At 32.4% G+C, this 20,867-nt stretch overlaps 2 protein-coding genes across 12 annotated transcripts in view; one reads left to right on the top strand and one right to left on the bottom strand.

Moving 5' to 3' along the window:
- The window catches only part of LOC126739628 (echinoderm microtubule-associated protein-like 2), a 52,386-nt gene extending 46,915 nt beyond the window's left edge, over positions 1-5,471 (top strand). For all 8 annotated transcript variants that reach the window (XM_050445390.1, XM_050445388.1, XM_050445393.1 and 5 more), the window contains 4 exons: positions 2,214-2,577; positions 2,633-2,869; positions 2,973-3,199; positions 5,160-5,471. In XM_050445390.1, the coding sequence (XP_050301347.1) occupies positions 2,214-2,577; positions 2,633-2,869; positions 2,973-3,199; positions 5,160-5,285 (954 nt within the window). In that variant the 3' untranslated portion in view covers positions 5,286-5,471. The remainder of the gene's footprint in view (positions 1-2,213; positions 2,578-2,632; positions 2,870-2,972; positions 3,200-5,159) is intronic.
- Positions 5,472-7,872: 2,401 nt separating this feature from the next.
- The window catches only part of LOC126739627 (mitogen-activated protein kinase kinase kinase 11), a 50,916-nt gene continuing 37,921 nt past the window's right edge, over positions 7,873-20,867 (bottom strand). For all 4 annotated transcript variants that reach the window (XM_050445382.1, XM_050445384.1, XM_050445381.1 and 1 more), the window contains 7 exons: positions 17,336-17,428; positions 12,927-13,065; positions 12,633-12,809; positions 12,435-12,581; positions 12,050-12,352; positions 11,829-11,958; positions 7,873-9,058 (listed from right to left, as the gene is read on the bottom strand). In XM_050445382.1, the coding sequence (XP_050301339.1) occupies positions 8,753-9,058; positions 11,829-11,958; positions 12,050-12,352; positions 12,435-12,581; positions 12,633-12,809; positions 12,927-13,065; positions 17,336-17,428 (1,295 nt within the window). In that variant the 3' untranslated portion in view covers positions 7,873-8,752. The remainder of the gene's footprint in view (positions 9,059-11,828; positions 11,959-12,049; positions 12,353-12,434; positions 12,582-12,632; positions 12,810-12,926; positions 13,066-17,335; positions 17,429-20,867) is intronic.

Genomic DNA, 20,867 nt, shown 5'->3' on the forward strand with positions numbered 1-20,867 from the left:
TGAATCATGAAAATTACGCGATTTCTCTTTATAAACTTTTGATCTTAAATGCCCCCAAAAAAAAATCCAGGGATCACTCTAAGCCTCTGTTTCAACACTACAAAATACTAACTCTATATGGTCTTATTTTGTTTGAAATATTTCGTCACTGTCATTCTAATACCTTCCAACAAAAGGCTAATATACATAATTACCAAACACGTTCTAGACAAAACCTTCAGGTACCTCAGTCTCAGAGCACTTTAAGTAGAAATACTATTTTCCACTATGGAAAGCTCATGTATAATTTATTGCCTTTAAGGGTTCGCAACTTGAATACACGAAAATTTGATATTGTCATTAAAAAAGTTTTATTGAGATCTACTAATTATTCTTTCACAGAATTTCTTGACCCAGCTATACCTATGTTGTAGAACCTTAATGACTTGCAATTTGCGTGCATGTATGTCTAGGCTAATTTTATTTTATTCCTACTGTACCTCTAAGTACACTTTGTAATTGTTTGTTATATGTTTATTATAAATTTAGGAATTCTTTGTAAATTGTACATCAATTTTGCTTTTCAATAAACTTTTGACCTTGACATCTGGGGATCTTGTAGGCCATTCCGTAGGACCCTTCCTACCAATCCACTATCCCGGAAATACCGCATTCAAATATTCGCGTATCTAACGACCAAATTGGGGTAGGACACCTACTCCATTTAGCAGATAATAGATCTATTTGGCATATTGAAATTGCGAGATAGAATTAAGTCGTTTTGAAGAAATTCTAATTATCGGTCTCCAGTAGGAATTTAATTAAAAAAAAGGTCCAATAATTGTATTATTTAAAATCCTTGCCCAAACATTTAATTTTTGCGGATGCTGTGTATGATTGTCTCTCATCCAATGGGGATTATTCGTGCTCCAATAACTAAAATTTTGCTTATTTACCGTACCATTTAAACAAAACATGGCTGCATTACCAAATAGTATCTGCCAAACGAACAATATATTTAAGTTACACATTTTTATCAAATTTTCAGAAAAATCTAGTTTGCGATCAGGATTATCATTTTTTCAGCTCATGCAGCAATCTAAGTTTGTATGGATAATACCTTTCGCACTAAATATTGAGTAATCCGAGCCCATTGCGTCGTTCTTCTCCAGTCTTCTTACACAGATACATCTTGAATCTTCGTAAAATTAAAAATCACCGTTCACGGAAACTACTGTGACTGGTAGATATGTTTGTAAAACTCAACATCATACTGATCGAGAGCTTCGATCGGTGAAACGGTTTTTTTGGTCGCTCTCGTGGCCATACTTCTTTGAAAATAAATATAGCCTTGTCCAAATGAACTTCATTAATTTCTGCATATTTTCCTAGGATAACATACAGGATATTTTGGAAAGCAGATCTTGTTGCTTTAAGAATTTCGATTCAAGCTCTTTAGAGTACTTGTACAAGAATTGAGAAGATTTCCAGCATAGTCGTCTTGACTTTTTTAACGTTCTGCTTGTTGAGGAACAGTCAACACGGTATCAATCGATTCAGCAATGTATGCGTAAAATTTATCCGAATGCTTCGTCTGCTTTGATACGCATGTCTTATTTGATTATGGACATCGTTCACGTATTCAATGCCTTTACTCAAGTCGCAGTCTTCTTTTTGAAAAATAAGGCTGAAACTTTTATTTAATCCGAAAAATTAATTTGAGCAGTGTAAATGAAATTATACTCGTTCGTTCGAATTGAAGCAAGCTCACTCTGAAAGACTTGTTTAAAAATTATTCGGGAAGTCGTATTCCCGGGGGGTGTCCGGACCACTTAGACCCTCTCTGCTCCCTTGCCATTTTTTGGGGAAAATTTAAATTTGATTTTCTGATTTAACCGTTAAACCATAAAAATTGTACAGAAATATTTATAAAACAACAAATGTAGATAATTAAATTCTGTACAATTTACCTTGGAGTTAAAGAACACCAAGGTTATAAAAAACATAGCTAAAAAAAAACAAATTATTTTGGTAATTTTGGTTCCCCTGTAACTTGATGATTCTTATATAATTTAATTGGACTATTGGAATCTGTTTATTTCTTTACCTCTGTTGCTATCGTGTAATACTTAGTTTAAGAGTGAACAAATAAATATAATAAATTTGGAAAAAAATATCATAGAACAAAACTAGTCTACACAAACCTAGATTACACATTTTTCTCACACTTTCAGATTGAACGACACTATGGTGGTGTTCGAGTAATCTCAGAAGGCCCCGGCTCGCAACTCCTGCTCGGGACCACCAGGAATTGCGTATTGAATGGCACTCCCGAAATGGGATTCCAACCGATTATCTTGGGCCATTCTGACGACTTATGGGGCTTAGCACCGCATCCCAGCATACCACAGTTCGCCACTGCCGGATATGATAGAGTTTTACAGTTGTGGGACAGTATGTCCCATAGTATTTTGTGGAGCAAAGACATCGGTGAGCAGGCGCAGAGCGTTACTTTTTCTCAAGACGGTGCGGTCATCTTGGTGGGGTGCGTTAATGGGAAGTGGATGATCTTTGATACTCAGACGAGAGAACTTTTAGGTGAGTTTAAAATTAATATTTTGTTTTTACAATGCTTATTTTTTGGGTTTGTAAGGTTATCATACGGATGGGAACGAACCGATCCAAGTTATAAGTTTCGCTCCAGATGGGAATATGGTGGCCTTAGGCTCTAGAGATAATCATATCTACATCTACCAAGTAAGCGAGGATGGCATGAAGTACAGTAGAGTGGGTCGGTGTACTGGACACTCCAGTTTTATCACGCACCTGGACTGGGCAAATGATAATCAGACTTTGAGAAGTAATAGTGGAGATTACGAGTTGCTGTTCTGTAAGTCAATTTTATTTTATTTTTCCTCTTAAATAATTAAAGAACGTTTCCTTCTGAACATCTTATTTAGAAACACTCTATCTTAGATTTTTTTGTACTTCAGGGAATGCAGGTACTTGTCGTCAGATTCCTCAATCGACTCTGATGCGCGACGTCGACTGGGCAACGAATACATGTACCCTGACTTTTTCGACAGTTGGTATATGGCCCGAAAATGCAGATGGCACTGACGTCAATGCCTGCGATAGAAGTCACGATAAGAAGCTCTTGGCTACGGCTGACGATTATGGCAAAGTTAAGCTTTTCAGTTATCCAGCTTCTCAACCTAAGGTAACTAATTAAGTAAACAAGTACACAATTCTGGTATGAAACTAAATTTTAATTCTGTAATTATGGTCGATTATTATTGAATTATTATGGACTCTCTGTACCATTGTTTTTTGAACGGTTGCAATTCTAATGATTTCGTTACAACTTTCTCGGCATAACTTTCTATAGGAAATTTTGGTATGAGAAAGTCATCTATATTCTAAAAAATTTATCTATAACACGAATCTATTATTGGCTCACGCGCCTCTCGTTTACACTGGTCTGTTTAGCGGAGCCGTCTGAACGTAGCTTTAGGCGAATGAAAGACACACAAAGTAAAAATTTGCTCAAATAGTGGATGAAATGGAATAGAGAAATATTGTTAGCTATAAATGTGAAACACTGTGATCGTCCAAAGACTATAATAATTGCTCCTCAGAATCTGACAGGTGCTGCGGCAATCCAGTACATTATAACTCAGAAGAATGTAATGTAGAATATAATACCTAATATGTTCCTTAAACTTCATAAGCGCAATTTACCTTTTCCTCCACAAATTTTAAAGGAATATTAAACGTTTTATTAATCTAAAAATCAAATAGCGCAAGAATGAAGCCTAAATTTCTTTAAAATCCACCATTTTTTTCAAAACAATGATTAAATAAAACACTTTGACCTATCTAAAGCCTAATATTGATAGCTTAGTATGATGCTTTAGGAGTTTTCGGTACCTCTGCTACAACATATGACTTTGATACGTGGTTATTTTTGGGAACCTAAACTGGCCAACGAGGTCTCCTGATCTAACCTTACTGAACTTCTTTTTTTATGGGGTTACCTTAAAAGTCTCATTTATGTTACTAGTCCTGAGCTTGCAAGAGTTTAAATAAAAAAATATGGCAATAGGTAATGCAGGAGTATTTGAATTAATATAATTACCTAGAATTTACAACTTTAAACTTAAGCATTGTCAAAATAAAAAAACAATCTAGATGAAATCCACAATTACTATGATAACTTATAATCTTTAAATATCGTTTAAGTATATCCTTATAAAAACTAGAAGAAACCCAATTAAAGTGAAAGTTTGTTTTAAAATGATGTCACATGACTGATTAAAAAACAGGACAAACCTATTAGTTACCTATTCTGTTGAGTAATACGTCACTATTTTAATAAATATTAAGTTAGATAATATTATCTCTTACGATCAATCATTAATAAGAAGAAGAATATAGACTTATTAATGTATTTAGGACAAAGATGAACTTTAAATCTGTAATGGCACCTTTCGTTATATTAAATTTTTTTATACCCATGATAATGACTCAAAAAATTCTTTTTAAGTAACAGAAAACCTATTAGCTCTCTGAATACCAACGGATCTTTTTCCTAGCATATTATTGTTATAATCAGAAATGCTTTTTAATTTGACCAAACTACCTTCTCATTGGTTGATGGTGTGCTTTTTCAGTTTCTTCCAGTGTGATGGTAGTTTTTTTGAACAAAGGTTGTGTTTGGCTATAGTATCCAATCTTTCTTCATTTCATGCTGAAATATTTATTTACAATATCGAACAAAAAATTAGTGAACATAATCTCTTTAAAAAATATATTAGAACATGGCTTCGGTATGTCGATGATATTTTTACAATATTGAATGGCACCAAAAAAGGATCTGGAGAACTTCTTTAAATGTATATTCCCTAATTCAATTGATCCTAACATCCAGTTCATCTACGAAAAAGAGAAAGATTCTTCTCTGCTATTTTTTGAACTTGCAAATATTATAAATTTTATCTTTAGGGCCCTAGTGGCCATATGTACAATAGTTCGACGTCATCTACAATTTAGATTCAGTACAAATATCAATCTTTAAGTTAGTACCATTCGTACGATTCGACACTCATTAAAGATTCGAATCGCTCACAGACCTATGAACTGTAGCTTTATTGGTCATTTATACAATTTTTTTATTTTAGTCTCTCTGTCATACATACGGAGGTCACGCCGCTCACGTGACATCTGTCACTTTTCTTCATGACGATACAAGGCTGGTCTCCATAGGCGGAAGGGACACGGCCGTACTACAATGGATAGTATCGTAGAAGCGACTTTCCCTATACAATAAGTAAAAACACAGCTTTAAACGTGAGACTATTACATCGTTGTTACAATTTAGATATGATGATGAGGCCTTAATAAAAATAGTGTTTTCAATTTAATAAACAAATACCAGTTTTCATATTTCAGATTTTGATCTTTTCTTATTTAATATAAAAATACTTATTGCAGTTTTCTGTCATTTGGAAAACCTACACGCGTATTTTATTGTAATATTTTTATGACAGGTATAATTAGAGTGTTATAAGAGAGTGAGTTATAACCCAGTTGTATCTAGTAATTAATACCACTAAAATTTAATCGTTACCTCATATTGTTCTTATACGATAAATTTAAAATAAACAATAATTTATTTTAATATTTATGTATTATTTTGGGGTAACTTAATTTACCAAATTGTGCCACTTATAATGTTTTATTAATGTGAATTTTCTTCTCATATTGTATGTTTTTTAATACACCATCCTATTTATATTTACAATCTATTTTTTAATTCTAATTAGTTACTTTTTGTGTATGTATTTTAAAATATGTGTGATAATAAAAACTTTCGAACAACTGTTAAAAATGCTTATTAATAAAATCAAATACCTAAAAGTAATAACCTAATCAATGCACCTAAAACTATGGGCAACGGCTTAAAATGTGTGTAGTTTTACAGGAAACAATATGCCGATGGTGGAGTAGTGAATTTTCAAGTGGCTTGTTTTTTCCAAAAAAAGCTATAATTTTAACATTTATACATTCTAATTGTACTTGGAATTATAAACCCAACCGATGATTCATCCATTATATTTGGTTTGGTTGGGTTGGGCTTATAATTCCAGTGCATCGAAAGATTGTTGCCGGTGAAAGAACCCATATTTTATTCCATTTTCCATAATCAAGTGGGATTTTCAGAAAATTTGCTAGGCCAGACCTTTACGAATAAAAGGAATACAATTATAGGTAGAAACCAGCCATTTAGAGCAATACTCCTTAGAATGCTCATTTTTCAAGTGTTTTTACGTTACAAGTTACGAGGAATTGAGAAATCCTTTGCCTATTCCTTACAATGTGTGGGTCATGTCAAGAAGATTAACCAAGATTTTGATACGAGTTTTAATACGAGTGCTCGTATTGCGTAACCGTGAATGGAAAGAAGGGGGCTGCACTATCCGCCAGTGTTGCCAACATTGAAATTTCAAAATTTTCAAGAGTTAATCTCAAAATTCGCCAGATTGCACCAAATATTATGTCAGTGGAGGGTAAACCTACTATCTTTTAAGCCAATCAAAAGCTCGCATTGATCCTCTGCCCTCCATCGAGTGAATTTATTTAAAATTGTTTTGAACCTACAGGACTAATAAGATCAAAGTAATTATAAATCAATTAACAAGATAACAACCACACCATGATAATCCGTCTCCCCTGTTTCTGTTCTCATAATACCGGCCACCTTTGTTCAATATTAAGTTCAAAATAATCAGATCTGGGATTCTGTTTATGTATTCTAAAATTTGATTTCTACAGATGTTGTCTTTTTTTACCTGATTTAAGAATGAGAAGGACGACACCAATAGAAATAGAATTCTACAATCCACAGAAAAGGGAAGGGTTATTTATTTTTTTCTTTTGTTGAGTATCTGATCGCTACATACTCAATGAAAGAGTATGCTGCAAAATCCTACAGACTTTTCCGCTAATATTCTGCAATAGTAATTGGATTGCCTAATTAGAAGAAAGTTTGTTTTGAATAAACCGACAAATACAAAACAGATTAATATAAATATTTATTTAAAAAAAAAAACTGTTTACAAGGAAACATAAAATACAGACGTAGTCCTTTCTTGATAATTGACCGTTCTATCATTGTTCAGAAATAAAAAAAGGCAAATATTCAATTTCATTAGATATTCCTCAAGTAAAATCAAAAATACCACTACTAAATCATACACATATCTTTGGCATGTAGAGATCAGCGGTCCCAGATCCACTAACAAGATGTTTTTTCACTATTCCATACTCCTTAAATAATTATGTTCCTAAATTATAGAATTTTCTATTCATCCCTTCAATAGATATAGCAAAATAGCCATTTTCCAATAGAGCTGCCTTGATCTTATTAAGGGCATCATGCCTTTTAGTTTTTAATGTGTAATCTGGATGATTAAAGCTATAGTCTGGTAAAGTTTTGGATTTGCCTAGTAAATTAGAATTAATATTTGAACGGACTCACGTTCCCTTATAAAATTTTGAGTTGACCTTAATTGACTCATTTTCTTTGACGTAGGAGATTATTTTAATTTATTTCTAATAAACTTTAATATAAAAAAGGAAATTTATAAAGAAAAAACAAATACAAATAATATAATGTGAACCAGAGCTGAAAACAAATAAGCGAAACCAACGAAATTTTTTTAGTTAAAAACTCAACAACACTAAATTAGAACAAGTTGCAGCAACGAAATCTCTGCGAGAAATTGCACGTTACTCTTAAACATTTTACTGCAGCCTAATTGAGGTTGGATGATTTATACAGACTTGGATCCGATTACATCAAAATCTGGGTCATGAAAGATTACACAAATATCTCGTTTAAATAAAACTATTTATTATTGACTTAAATTTCTTAGTTGCTACATCGCATATTCACACAATAAAGAGTATTAGGTTCATTCTGTTCCATGGAATGTACAATTCGAAAAGAACATAAAATTAGCATTTATTCTTATAGGTATATAATATCTTATGATGGCATCAGGATTAACGCAGCTTGCTTCTAAAGCAGCGCCCAAATGACTAAAACAGTTAATAATTTAATTTATATAAAAAATTATGTACACTATGTATAAATAAATTCATATTTACACTGTCATGTAATTTATACACACGTGTCGATATTAATTACCGCATGTTAGCTGCTCAGTTGGTCAATTTTTAGTTGAAGAAAAAATGGAATGAGTACACAGTCTTACTTATTAATTTGACAAAAAAACTCAAGTCTTATGTGGATTAGAAATTGCACTCAGACCGCCACACTAGATTTAAAAACAGGTACAATTTGTTCTTAAAACAACAATATAAATAGGAAATGCAATCATTATATTATTTAAAATATCAGGCACTATGGATTGTTTGTTTATATAATTTTATTACTGTTTTATGACCGAGTCTCAAAAAGACTTTTAATTGTCGAAATAGTTGATCATCGTCATAAAACAACATTTAGTGCTAAAAAACTAGCAAATACACTTGAGCAGTATCGTACAATACACTTACAACGTACAAGGCAGCATCAAACTAAACTGAACAAAAAAAAAACAAAACAAAAATTGAGCTATATAAAGGCGAATTCATCCAATTTTGATTAAGCATGACTAGATTTCATTAGAAATTTTGTTGAGTATATCTGGTCTCTCTTTTTTACAAATAAAGACTAGTATTAGTACATATAATATCATATTAAATATTATGATAAGAATTCCCGTTCCATCTCGGCTAAGGAAGGTCTCAGTCGACTTCTCCTCGCCTGAAGCGGTTTTGTCGTATCTAAATTTTGACCTGGCACTGGTAAATCCATTAGGGTGGTGGGCGAAAAACGCACCCTACTAACGGATCCATTGTTACTCTCCTTAGCGGAAATATATGAGCTGTCATCGCTAGTTAAGCTGTCTGGAGGAGTCGGATTAGTGGGGGTGTTGCCACCCGAGTGACCCCCGGTTGATGTATTAAAGTTGTTTCGTTTCAGGCTGGATCGGAGTTTTGTAAAACCCACCTGAAATATGTTATATAATACATACAGAGAATTTGAAAACTTTCAACGCAAATATCTCTGAAACTTACAGATTTAGAAAAGCGTACTTTTGTAGAAATGTTATACAGGTAGGGGAAACTACAACCACTAAAAGTCTTTCAAAGTATTCACCTGCAAAAGAATTTTTCCTAAATTTAATACAGGGTCAAAGAAAGTTACAAGTAAAATAAAATAAGCTCTGTTCTATAAAGTGCTGTTAGATGCTTAAAATGCTTCCCGTTTTAGGCTAAACAAAAATAATAATATTTTTGAAACTCATTTTTAACATTCTGAAAGCCTTCCTTTGGAATGGATGCACACTTTGTAATAAATCCGTTGCTAAATATAATCAAGTACTCTACTCTGAACTGTTTTTTCTTGTTTGCTACTGATCAATATCCATTTTAAGTCGTAATATCCAATGTAAGTTGTACTTCACAGAGAAGTACCAAATACTTCACAAAATGGTTTACAGCGTGGCTGAAAGTATTGAAAAAAATCCAATCTGTCACATACTTATACGCCCATAAGCCCACTACCAGCTTTCTCTACAATATTTGCGCTTGCTATGTATAAATGGCAGACTAGTTTTATGAACTAAAGTAACTCATTCAATTAAAATCATATTTATTTAAGAAGTAAATCTACCTTTATAACTTAATATGGTTTTATTGAAACAGTACTTCAATACTTTGAAAGGGATGAAATAGGACCTGGCATTTTTATAGACCTATCTAAACAGTCTGGACAAAGAGTTTCTAATAAAAAAATTGAAGAGATATGGTGTCAGGGAAATGCACTTGATTCTCTTTGAATCTGAACAACAATTATGTTGTTCCACTACTTTTTATGATTAGTATAAATGATCTCTATTCCATGGCAAATAGGATTTACCATAGAATTATGTATTTTCCTGAAAGCACAAATTTAATCATAGGTACAAAGCGTAGGTACAATCATAGGTATTTAGCGACGAATGAACGTTTTTTTTAATGGTTCCGTAAATAAACATAACTACACAACTGTAGACACTTGAGTGATAAGAATTCGCATGTTTTTCAAGGACACACACAGTATTCAGAAAAAATCAATGTGTGGACAGGAAAATTGGGTAATACTAGTGTCGGCTTTATTTATTAATGGTAACCTTAATAGCGAAACTTACTTGGAAATTGTTGAAGAAATAGAAAATCAGTTGGATATTCATGGGGGTAGTAACCAAAACGAAGATTTATTACATTTTTTACATGATGCGTTTCCAGATCAGTAAATTGGGAGAAGAGGTCCGATGGTATGGCCAGCGAGATCACCAGATCTAACACCCCTCAATTTTTTTCTCTGGCGCCACTCGAAAACTGTTGTGCTTAAAACGCAACCAACTTCACTCGATGATCTTCGATAACGCATTATTACAGAATGTGCATTTTGACCTAATTAATAAAATAATACTTAACAGAGTTTATTTTATTTAACTGATACCTTTCTTTGACCCCGTATAAAATTTAGGAAAAATTCTTATGCAGGTGAATACTACTCCAAAAATTGTGCTGTTATAACTTCTTTAGTTTCAGAGATATTTGCATTTAAAGTTTTCAAATTGATACCCTGTATATTAATATTTTTAATCTATCTTATATTATAGCTGTAGTAATACATTTACCTGGAAAAAATTGTTTTTTTTTATTCTTACAAAATTATTTAACTTTAAAAGCACTAGTATAGTAATTACTTGAAGTCATTTTACTCTTATATCATAAACCGTTAATTTTATCAAATTTATTTTAACACCTTTTAATCAATGACCCATTCTTTAACTTCGATCTTATTGAGCATCATAAGCTCATTTGAAGAACTACTAAAAGAGATAGAAGCAACTTTCAAGTTCCATCCGACTCAAAGGGAGTCTTGGACATTTTAATCTAAACATCTCCATTACTGTTTGATCAATAGCACACTGATATTGGAAAACAGATTATTATCTATCGTCTAAAATTTATTTGATCATGGCATATAATGTAGATCAGAAGTTATGTTCCGAAGTTCCCCAGATCGACTTGTTGTAAAGTAGTAGGAACGATGTTTATACATCGTTAATAAACTGTAAAATTAAAAAACCAAAAACCAATAAGGAAAAAAAGAATCACTAACAGATACTTCGTGCCTTTAAGTGATATGTTCCAATGCAACAGTCCAATATTTATTTATGTTTGGAAAAATTAATGTATGATATGGAATCAATTCAAGATAAGGCATAACTAAAGTCAACCAAGTTAAACAATATACTTAATATAATAATTGTGTGTTTGCAGTTATTTAATATACAGGTTAGGGAATCGGCCATGATGCATAAAGAGCCTGCTACGTGTTGTTTTTGACAGTATCTTGACTATGGGTCCAACAATCTTGCATTGATCAAGGTGGGCATTCAAGGACGATGTTTAGGAGAAATCAAAAAACATTTTGCAACCACCAGAACAATGTGCGAAGAATTTATATTTTACCAAACTTATTTTACATTTTGTCTCGTTTACGAAGTGACGTGACAGCATCTGGAAATGCCCTTATTACTAAATTAATTGTGTGAGCCAGCCACAATAGCCTATTGGTTGCAGATTTATTGTCAAAGGAGTGGTTCTTTAAAAAGTAATTTTTTTAACCAGATTGACCAGACCGGCTTAAGTAGTACCTGACCTGTTTCGTTTTTAAAATTTAGTATTTTTTTTTACTGACTGGTAAATCTAACTGCGCTCACCGTTTCTAACGTATTTGGTCTCTCAAAATTGCTTAATTCCTGAGAGTTCGTTCTTGAATAAGAATTGTAGTCGTATTCATACGGCGGTCTTCTCGGGAGGTAATTAGTAGGTGTGTATTCTTCCTCTAACCTATCAAATTTTAAAAGTAATTTTTACTTTAGTTTTAAGCAAATATCATCAAGCCGGTACGTGCCACCAATACCAAAAAAAAGATATTTACCTAAAACTAGGATTAATATTCGAACCACTAGTGGCGGTAGAACTCGCATTGGATACGTTAGATGACGTTCTTCTGTGACCCTGTTGTAAGGGCAACCGTTGCGGGGTCCTAGTCCCACTATGACTACTGATACTGCTGGGATTATCGTAGGCGTAGTCTGTACCGTAGCCATACAAGGTGGCTGTAGTTCCGCTGTTCTCCGAACTGTATCCATAACTTGGTTCCTGTTGGCTGTTGCTGTAAGTGCTCGTGTATGGTTGAGCTATATTACAGCCCACACAGTGCCCTGTTTCAGTCTGACACCTATCAGAAGAGACGCTGAGTTAACAGTTTCTAATTCTTTGAAATACAGAAAAAAGATTCTTATATATTTAAATTCATTTACCTATGGTAATCTCCTGGAATGTATATGGTGGCAGACCTGTCAGATCTTTCGAAAGTGGCATAAACGTCCGACCCGTCATTGCTGGTCGAACTTGATTTTCTCCTAGGCGAGGGATTCGGAGGATGATGTTGGGGAGAGTCTGTAAACCTTTAAGACAACATTAGTGTAATAAACCTACTTTTTACTTCAAGGAAGTACCTTAAGGGTCTTTTTTCTTCGTTTTGTAAAGTTAACAGTTGCGAGCCAGTGAGCATAGGTCTACAATGTCTGGTAGGACCGTGATACGTGTTATGGTTGTACCCTGAGACGGTGGAGTATTCGTACTCTTGAGGTTCTACGGGGCGCCAAGCAGGCATGTCCACAACTTCTAAACGACTGTAAGTAATATTGTTAAAAAACAGTGTGTTTTTAAATATCACTACTAAGGATTGGTAATTTTTTATTTTATTATTCAAAACTGTATCTAAAACTCTAAACGTAACTCGTGTTTACCTGTTAGGCTGTAATCTGGGATGTAATGGTGAAATGTTAGACAGTCTTACATCATAGCCGGACGCCACTCCAGCCAACATTGCAGCAATATTATACAGGACTAGTTCTACGATTCCTAACTTTGGTTTTAGTTTTTGACCTAAATTCAAATATTTTTTTTTTACAATTTAGTCTATTTTATGTAACGTCATTAATATAAAATTGATTGTTTATAAAGTGGTATGGTACTAAAGGAGAGAACAATACTTTAAATCATTTTGTACGACATTAAATTGGCTAGATGTAGCTAGCTCGTCAAAACGGGATTTTCAGCTTCTAGTTATTAAAATCAGTTTCCAGGAAATCTTAGTCGTAATTTTATGTCATTGTAGACTTAATATAATGTATTCATAATATTTTGCTTATTATTTGTAACATAGAATTAATTAAAACGTTTTTTTGTTTTAATATCATCATCGACTTACGGGAACAAATATTTTTTATTAGAAATGTAATATTAGACACATTAATTTAAGGTAAGAGGGTACTTTTGGCATTTTATTATCCACAAAAGGCAAAAATCACAATTTTCTCGTTCGATCAACCGTTCTTTATATTGAAGACTAGTGCTTCCAATCCGGTTTATTGGACTCTTAGAAAATTACCGCTATTCACATTTAAATACATATTATTAATTAAAACCTTATAATGTCCTACCAAAAACAATTAGAAATATAACCCAAGTTACAATTTTTCATAAAAAGTGTAAAGCATTTATATTTCAAAATGCACTGCTGTTTAATAAAAAAATAAATTGTTCGGGAAAAAACAGGTTACAAAGATGTATTTTTTTCTAATATCTACTTTGGTTTGTTATAGTAACTAAATTAATTATGGAGTGTAGGGAAATTTTTTTTGAGTAGCAACTTAACTCTTTTCATTTGCACATACAGGCCTTCAGTTGTCTAGGTGCAAAACTACATTAAGGAGTATAAAATGAGATTTTTGGAGTTAGTAAATAAATCTGGAACTTGAATTTATAATTGATAAAGCAACAATTAATAAACAAATATTACTACATCACTGGTAGGGCAATCCTTTTTTTTTCAAATTGGGAACAAAGATTTTGTAATTTTGATCATTCGGGTACTTATTCTTTTCTTTCTTTCTTATATGGTATTCTGTTTTATAAATATGTCTTATGTCATATAGTAAATCATGTATAATAAATCAAAAAATGGCATTTAAATGAACATTTTAAAAAAATATAAGAAATGATCAAAATTTGAAATATATAGCGTGTCTATTTAGTTTTCCCGTCTTCAGCTGTATTCAATACCAAGTAATCATTCCCAATTATTTTTAATGATTTTTTTAAAAGATTGTTGCTACATATTATATCAACGGTACCTAATCAATAATAATATTGTCATATTTTTAAAAGCAGTCAATATTGTGTCCTCTAAAATTGGTCTGGTTGTACAGGGTTTGTATTATTTATGAACCGAACTTTGACACTTCCAAACCGCTATCGACGCTTTTTCTAAAAGGACACTCACTATCTCAACTCGGATTAATACAATATGAGTTTACAAGGTCAAAAGCTGGTCAGAATCTGGCAAAGCTATAAAATACAGTTTGTACATATGCTCTTTTGTGATTTGGACGTACATAAAGGCTTTTTCTTTTATAAACATAAACGCCAACCCTACCTTAGTGTGTAAGAGGGAGATGAGTGTGAAGGGGAGACTTAAACATGCTCCCTAACAATGTTGGAGTTCCAAAAGGCCGTCAATTTGCTCCAACCTTATTCCTTGTTAAGTAACATTATGCATAATGAATTATCCGCGATTAGGAGGCCAAATATTTTTACAGCACTATACGCAGTTGATTCAAACTTTATCCTTTAAACAAATCAAACAACTTTTAACATAAATTACATGTTAAAAGGTTAGAATTGGCAGCTTCTACGAATTGTTTCAAGATAAAGATGGATAATAAAATATCATTGGACGCACATAAAAGTATTCCCTCGTTTAAGTTATGGGGTCATCAGTATTTCTTTAATCTGTGTACACCCCAGTGTCGCTTACATGCTACCTTAATGGGGCCATATTCTATGCCAATAAAAATGTATAACCATTTGCCACAAAATATTAAAGTAACTAATAATAAAGAGTGTTTTCAAAATTGAGTCATTTATTTTTACACCTTGTAGAACTCTCAAAAGAAGTTAATAAACCAAAAATTACCAATATAAGAGTTGTATAAGACACACTCTTGCTTGATAAATCGACGACTCTTTACAAGCCTCGAAAAGAATCCTGTTATCCACCAATTATAAACAAGAATCTTTAATGCGCTCCGGAGTATTTACTGCTCCATCATGATACATCAGCTCTTTCAAATAGCCTCACAGAAAAAAATCACGTCATTAAATCTGGGGAACGAGGAAGTCAAGAAATGGGTCCATTGCGCCCTATCCATCTATTCAGAAACTTACTATTTATATGTTCATTAACTTCTCTGAAAAAACAACTTAAATAGTTTTTAATTAAGAAAAGTAATGTTTGTAAAGTGTCTTCAATGTAATTTGGTAAGATATTTAGCGGACTGTAATTGCAACAAATGACGTGAGAATGGCGACATTAAATGGACTCGTAGATCTCCAGATTTATCCTCAAATGACTTATTTTTGGGGTTATCTCAAAGAGACCATTTACAAACGCGAATTAAGTAGGCCAACAAATTTAGAGGACCTGCAGGAGAATATTGTTGAATTGAATTCTATTTCACCAAAAACTCTTTTGGAAGTACGAAAACACTTTTATGATAGGTTGGGTAACTTATTGTTTAGCCAAAGAAGGAGGTTTGTTTAAACCTTTATTTAAATAATTAATTTTTTAAGTATGTTTTTAAGATTATACACGTTTGGCTAGTTGAATCTTACGGATTGAGTTTTAATGTATTGGACCTAATAGATAGAGAGTAGACAGAGAACGACTGCATCGTTAACCTCCCACCGATAGCGACGCCGATTCTCGGTACCGCTCACAATGTGAATTTAATTTCGGCTTGCTGGCAGTGATGTTTAGCAAGCGCTTGGAGGTGGGTAGGTTAGCCTCGAATCAAGTATTGGAATTTTACGCGCACACGAAAGATAAAAATGTATGTTGTTTTTTAACGTGCTCATAATCGCAAGTCAAAAAAACAACTTTAATATGCTCAAATCTTAAAAACCTTTGGTTAAAAAGTAAATACAATATTCTAAAATAAAATGAAAAATAACTCTTAAACAAAATAATAATTCTAATTAAATGGATTATTTAATAAGGTGTTCAAATACACCTCCTTGTTGGGCTTCACAGTATCCCAACCTGTCGTAAAATTCTCTACGTACATTGGCCAACATTTTAGGTGTAATGGACCTAAAAATATTACAAATTCTACGTCGCAATTCGTCCAAATTAACGGCTCTTTCATGTCGGTGTTGGTAAAGAATTTCCGTCAAATAGCCCTATAAGAAGTAGTCGCAAGGCGTCAGACCTGGAGATCGCGGAGGCCATGGTATGGTACCTCTTGTGGAAACAAGCCGTTCAGGAAAAGTGTTTAGTTAGTAACGCTAGACAAGTGTAGGAAAACTCCTACACTTGTCTAGCGTTGTGAGCAGAACATCCGTCTTGTTGAAACCAAATTTCCTCAAAATTAACATCCAAGTTTCGTACAGCGGGTATAATATTTTGTTGCAATAAAAGTAAATATCTCTCAGAGTTTAAGGTACCATTTTATGCCAAACTTATGCCAGATATTATAAATTGTTTTAGCAGTAGGGTCTTGCTGATCAGGATATGCAAATATAAAACGGCCGACAACTTCTTCTGCACTATCCGCATGACAATACCATTTAATGATATTAATCTTTTGATCAACAGTGAAAACCATTTTTATTTTATTACTGTATCCGCCTTCATCAATATTTTATAAATGCCTGAACTTTCACGTAACATTTTGAGAAATTTTATTGCAAGTAATACAGTTACCTCCATCAAAGTCAGAGGCTAGCTTAATAAAGTCGTATAGAAAAACAATGATGTAGCAGAGCACATGAACTGCGCTTCTCTATGCGTAATGATTGATTCTCCAACCTGTATACCCACTAGGCAATAGTCCGAAAACATTGCGACGATTGGACGCATTAACGAATAGTGAATAGGCAACTAAAGGTTTATATATCTTGGAAAGTGAGTTCTTTAAGGACGGTAGTAAAAAATCTATTTTCACCCAAAGAATAAGAATAAAAAAATATGTTTGAGGTAGTTAATGACATAAATGGCAAAAATATTATAAATCATAAAAATTCAATTTTTGGTTAAACAAAAAGTTCAAAGCTCTTTTCTACTATACACTACTACAAGTTTAAAATCTCTTACCTTCCGCGTTATACAATGTGGGCATCGGAATGTTATGCCTGCTAGCGCCGCCTATTGGATATTCAGGTCCCCAATCCTCCGGCGGCACGTAATCTGTCAAAATTGAAAAATTTCTTGTTTGTTTGGCCTCCTGTCCAGTCATTAATGCCAAAACTAAGATGTCTACTACACCAATAATTACAACACAACACCAAAAGAGCGCAAACTGTGCAAACTTATGCGTAAGAGGCGAATGGTTATAAACCACACCAAATTATTCCTCGAAGATCATTGTTAGATGGCAGGGTAAAAGCCATAGTTTTATTTAGTTAAGTCAATTGTAATTTAGCTGACAGATGACGGTCTGCCAATTAGTGACATGCAGGAAAGGAATATGACCGACTTGAATTTACATATTAAAACTTCATTGTATTCAATTTCTTATGTGGTACAGTTCTTTAATGCACGCCTTTCCTCTCCGCTTATGTTTTAAATCGCCAAATTTTTTAACAAAACTTTGATGTGACCAAATGGGAAGGTAAACTACATTTTTTTTGATGCCAAAAAATGGCAGTTTTCAATTTGGAAACGGTTTTTCAAAAGCTGCCATTTTGTTTGGTATACTAATAGGAGCATACATTGAGATAACACTGAAATCAACATGTATCACAAGACAAGGGGCAACTTTCAGTTTTTTTACGATACAGTTCATCTACAAATTTGGCAATTTACCTTCTCTTATTGACCACATCCAAACTTTTAAAAAAAATCAAAAAGGAAAAAACACAAGCCAGAAACAGAAACTATTCATGAACTGCACTCTAGATAAAATTAATAGCCAATAAGTCGCTGACAAGAGATTTTTAAAATCAAATTAAATCACGTGGAACATTTTCTCATAATCCAGCTGTAGATAAATGTAGGGTGTTAATTGTAAAGATTTAAGCTTCATCTAACTAGTTTCAATTATTTAATGAGCCAAATTAGTACAACTAAAGCACTACTTTAAGGAACCAACACCCCTACAATAATCTACAGCAAAAAGAACCAATTTAATGATATGTAACTAGGAGTTAACATTAAACTAACAACGAATTAATAAAAAGAAATGATTTGAGATTTTAACGGTATTTTTTTAATATTTTAAAAAGTCAAAGTCAAGCCAAAAATAAATCATAAACTGGTCCTTAATTTAGTTATTTTAGTGGGTCAGTCATGCCAAACAATTAAAAAACCTTTTTAGAGGAACGTTATATTTTATTTAACAATTACAACTTCTCACCATCACCGAAACGCTTTTTCAAGATGCTTCTTTTTATTTTTTAATTTTTTTTTTATTTATTTACTTGAAAAAAGCATTTTGAAAAATTAAGCAATAATAAAATCGAAAATGGCATAGTCTAAAAGCTACTTAATAGTCTACTTACAGAAGCTAAATAATTAAAATAATAATATTGATAATAAAAAAAAATTAAATATACCTAGTTCATGCTTAAATAATAAAACAGTGCTTTACATCTAAAATAAAAATAAAATTTAGGGGGCAAAATATTGAAACTTACATATTTGCAGATACTTCCGAGAGTAGCCTTTTGTTAAAAAAATGATGCTTTATTAGGACAAAATTGGACGCGGAAATAAATTCAAATATAATATTAATTTTACCTCCCCTTACGAATCTCAATTTAAAACCCTAATTATTTACAAGATAGAAATTACAATTAAGTAAAAACGTCACTAGCCCAATATTTTTTGTCTTTGTATCGTTTAAATCCTACGCTAAAATAAATGTATAGTTTGTTATAATTAATAATTGCGTATGAGTATATTTACAAAGATGCCACAATATGGTAGTTTGTAGAGTATTTAGCAATAATGTTACTAAACTAGGCAATATGTTTTTGTATTTAAAAAAATTATTTAGTACCCTAAATAGTCGGAGCACTGCCTTTCATCGTGAATTTTTCATTGTTTACATACAAACTGTCATTTCAAGGTATAGATAACGTCACACAATGTTTGTTTAGAACCAAGACAGTTTTAAAACAGGATGAAGAAAATAATGTAAGAGGTTGCTTTAAAATTCACTACTTTCTTAAATTTCAAACAAGGTGTAAACTACTACATTTTCCAAAAGCCCAATTAACAGGTTAAGTCCTATATAGTTTTGAAACTAAATAACTAATGTTGGAAATATCGAAAATTTTCAAACGTTCCTTGCAAATTCTAGTTATAAAGGATTCAAATCCTTGTTTTATAATATATATTTTAAAACCCTTTGCGCAGTTTCCGGTTTGATCGGAAGTGGTATCGACTTACTTTTCTAATAAACGGACAGTTATTGTATTAATTGTAACGAATCCATTGTCGTTTTAAGCGTATCTTTTTTATTTCCAGTAGAAACGCGTGCCATGATTGTATAGAGCATTTCTTAATATCTATCGTTCTGGTTAGTACAAAATGGCAAAGAAGAAGAGAATGTTATGAGGCTTAAGGAAAAATGGAAGTAGTTAAAATTAGAAATGATAGTAAAAGCAGATTTTGTAAAAAGAAATTAGTGTATTTGTGAACAATCTGCTTTTAATGTTGCTTGAAGGCATTAACAATGTCAATAAAAGTGGGCTTTTCTTTGGTCCATTGCCAAATTAAACTCTTGCTTTTCAAAGAGTGGCTCAGTTTTATTTTAATGAAACATGATGGGAGAAAAGGAATGGTGGATGTTAGTTATAAGTAAAGACTTAACTAAGTCTGCCAATGCTCTGAAAATTTACTAAACATGTTTGGATGATGCGCGACAATATCGCTCACTGGAAAGAAATGTGACACAAGTCAAAAAAAATCAAATTTAATTTTCTTCCCTAAATAGATCTAGAAACATCAATAGGAGGTTTTGCTAAAAAAGTGACGCAAATGTTACCTTATAGATGGCATTTGTGTTGTTTGGCGTCTAGACTAGCTGCGAAGGTGAACGGTTGCACGCTTTTGAGGAAAAGTGACATTAAAAATAAAACAGTCAAGAGTTTTTAAATTTTAGTGGAAAAGTGACGCATTTGTTCTTGATACAAATTTCACGCCAAAGTATGTATTAGTTTTGGTAAGAAGTCTCATAGGCGCAAATTTTTCTTTCAAAATATAATGCTGGCTTAATGGACTTGATGTGTTTGTTTTTTTTTCCAAAAAAAAATTTTACATGGAAGTTCAAGTTGTATTTTGATTTAGGACACTTTTTTTCATAAATATGATTTTTTCCAAATATATTTTTATTGTAGCAAATTTTGTACATATGGGCGTAAGATATCTGTCGTAAAACATCGCGTTATAATTATACAGGGTGTCCCTTAAATAATAGTAAATATTTTAAAAGCAGATTCCTTTTGAAAAAAAATGAGTTTAAGTTAAATTTTCCTAGTTCGAAAGTTAAAAGGTGATAAACTTAATGTATTTTTTTTATATTTGACCATAAATTTAGTATTTATTGTTCGTTTTTAACAAAATTTGGAATAAGGTTTTCTTTTTATATGATAAAGCTTAAAATTAACCTCTTTTAAATTAT

Source organism: Anthonomus grandis, chromosome 8 (assembly GCF_022605725.1).
Source record: "Anthonomus grandis grandis chromosome 8, icAntGran1.3, whole genome shotgun sequence".
NCBI lineage: Eukaryota > Metazoa > Arthropoda > Insecta > Coleoptera > Curculionidae > Anthonomus > Anthonomus grandis.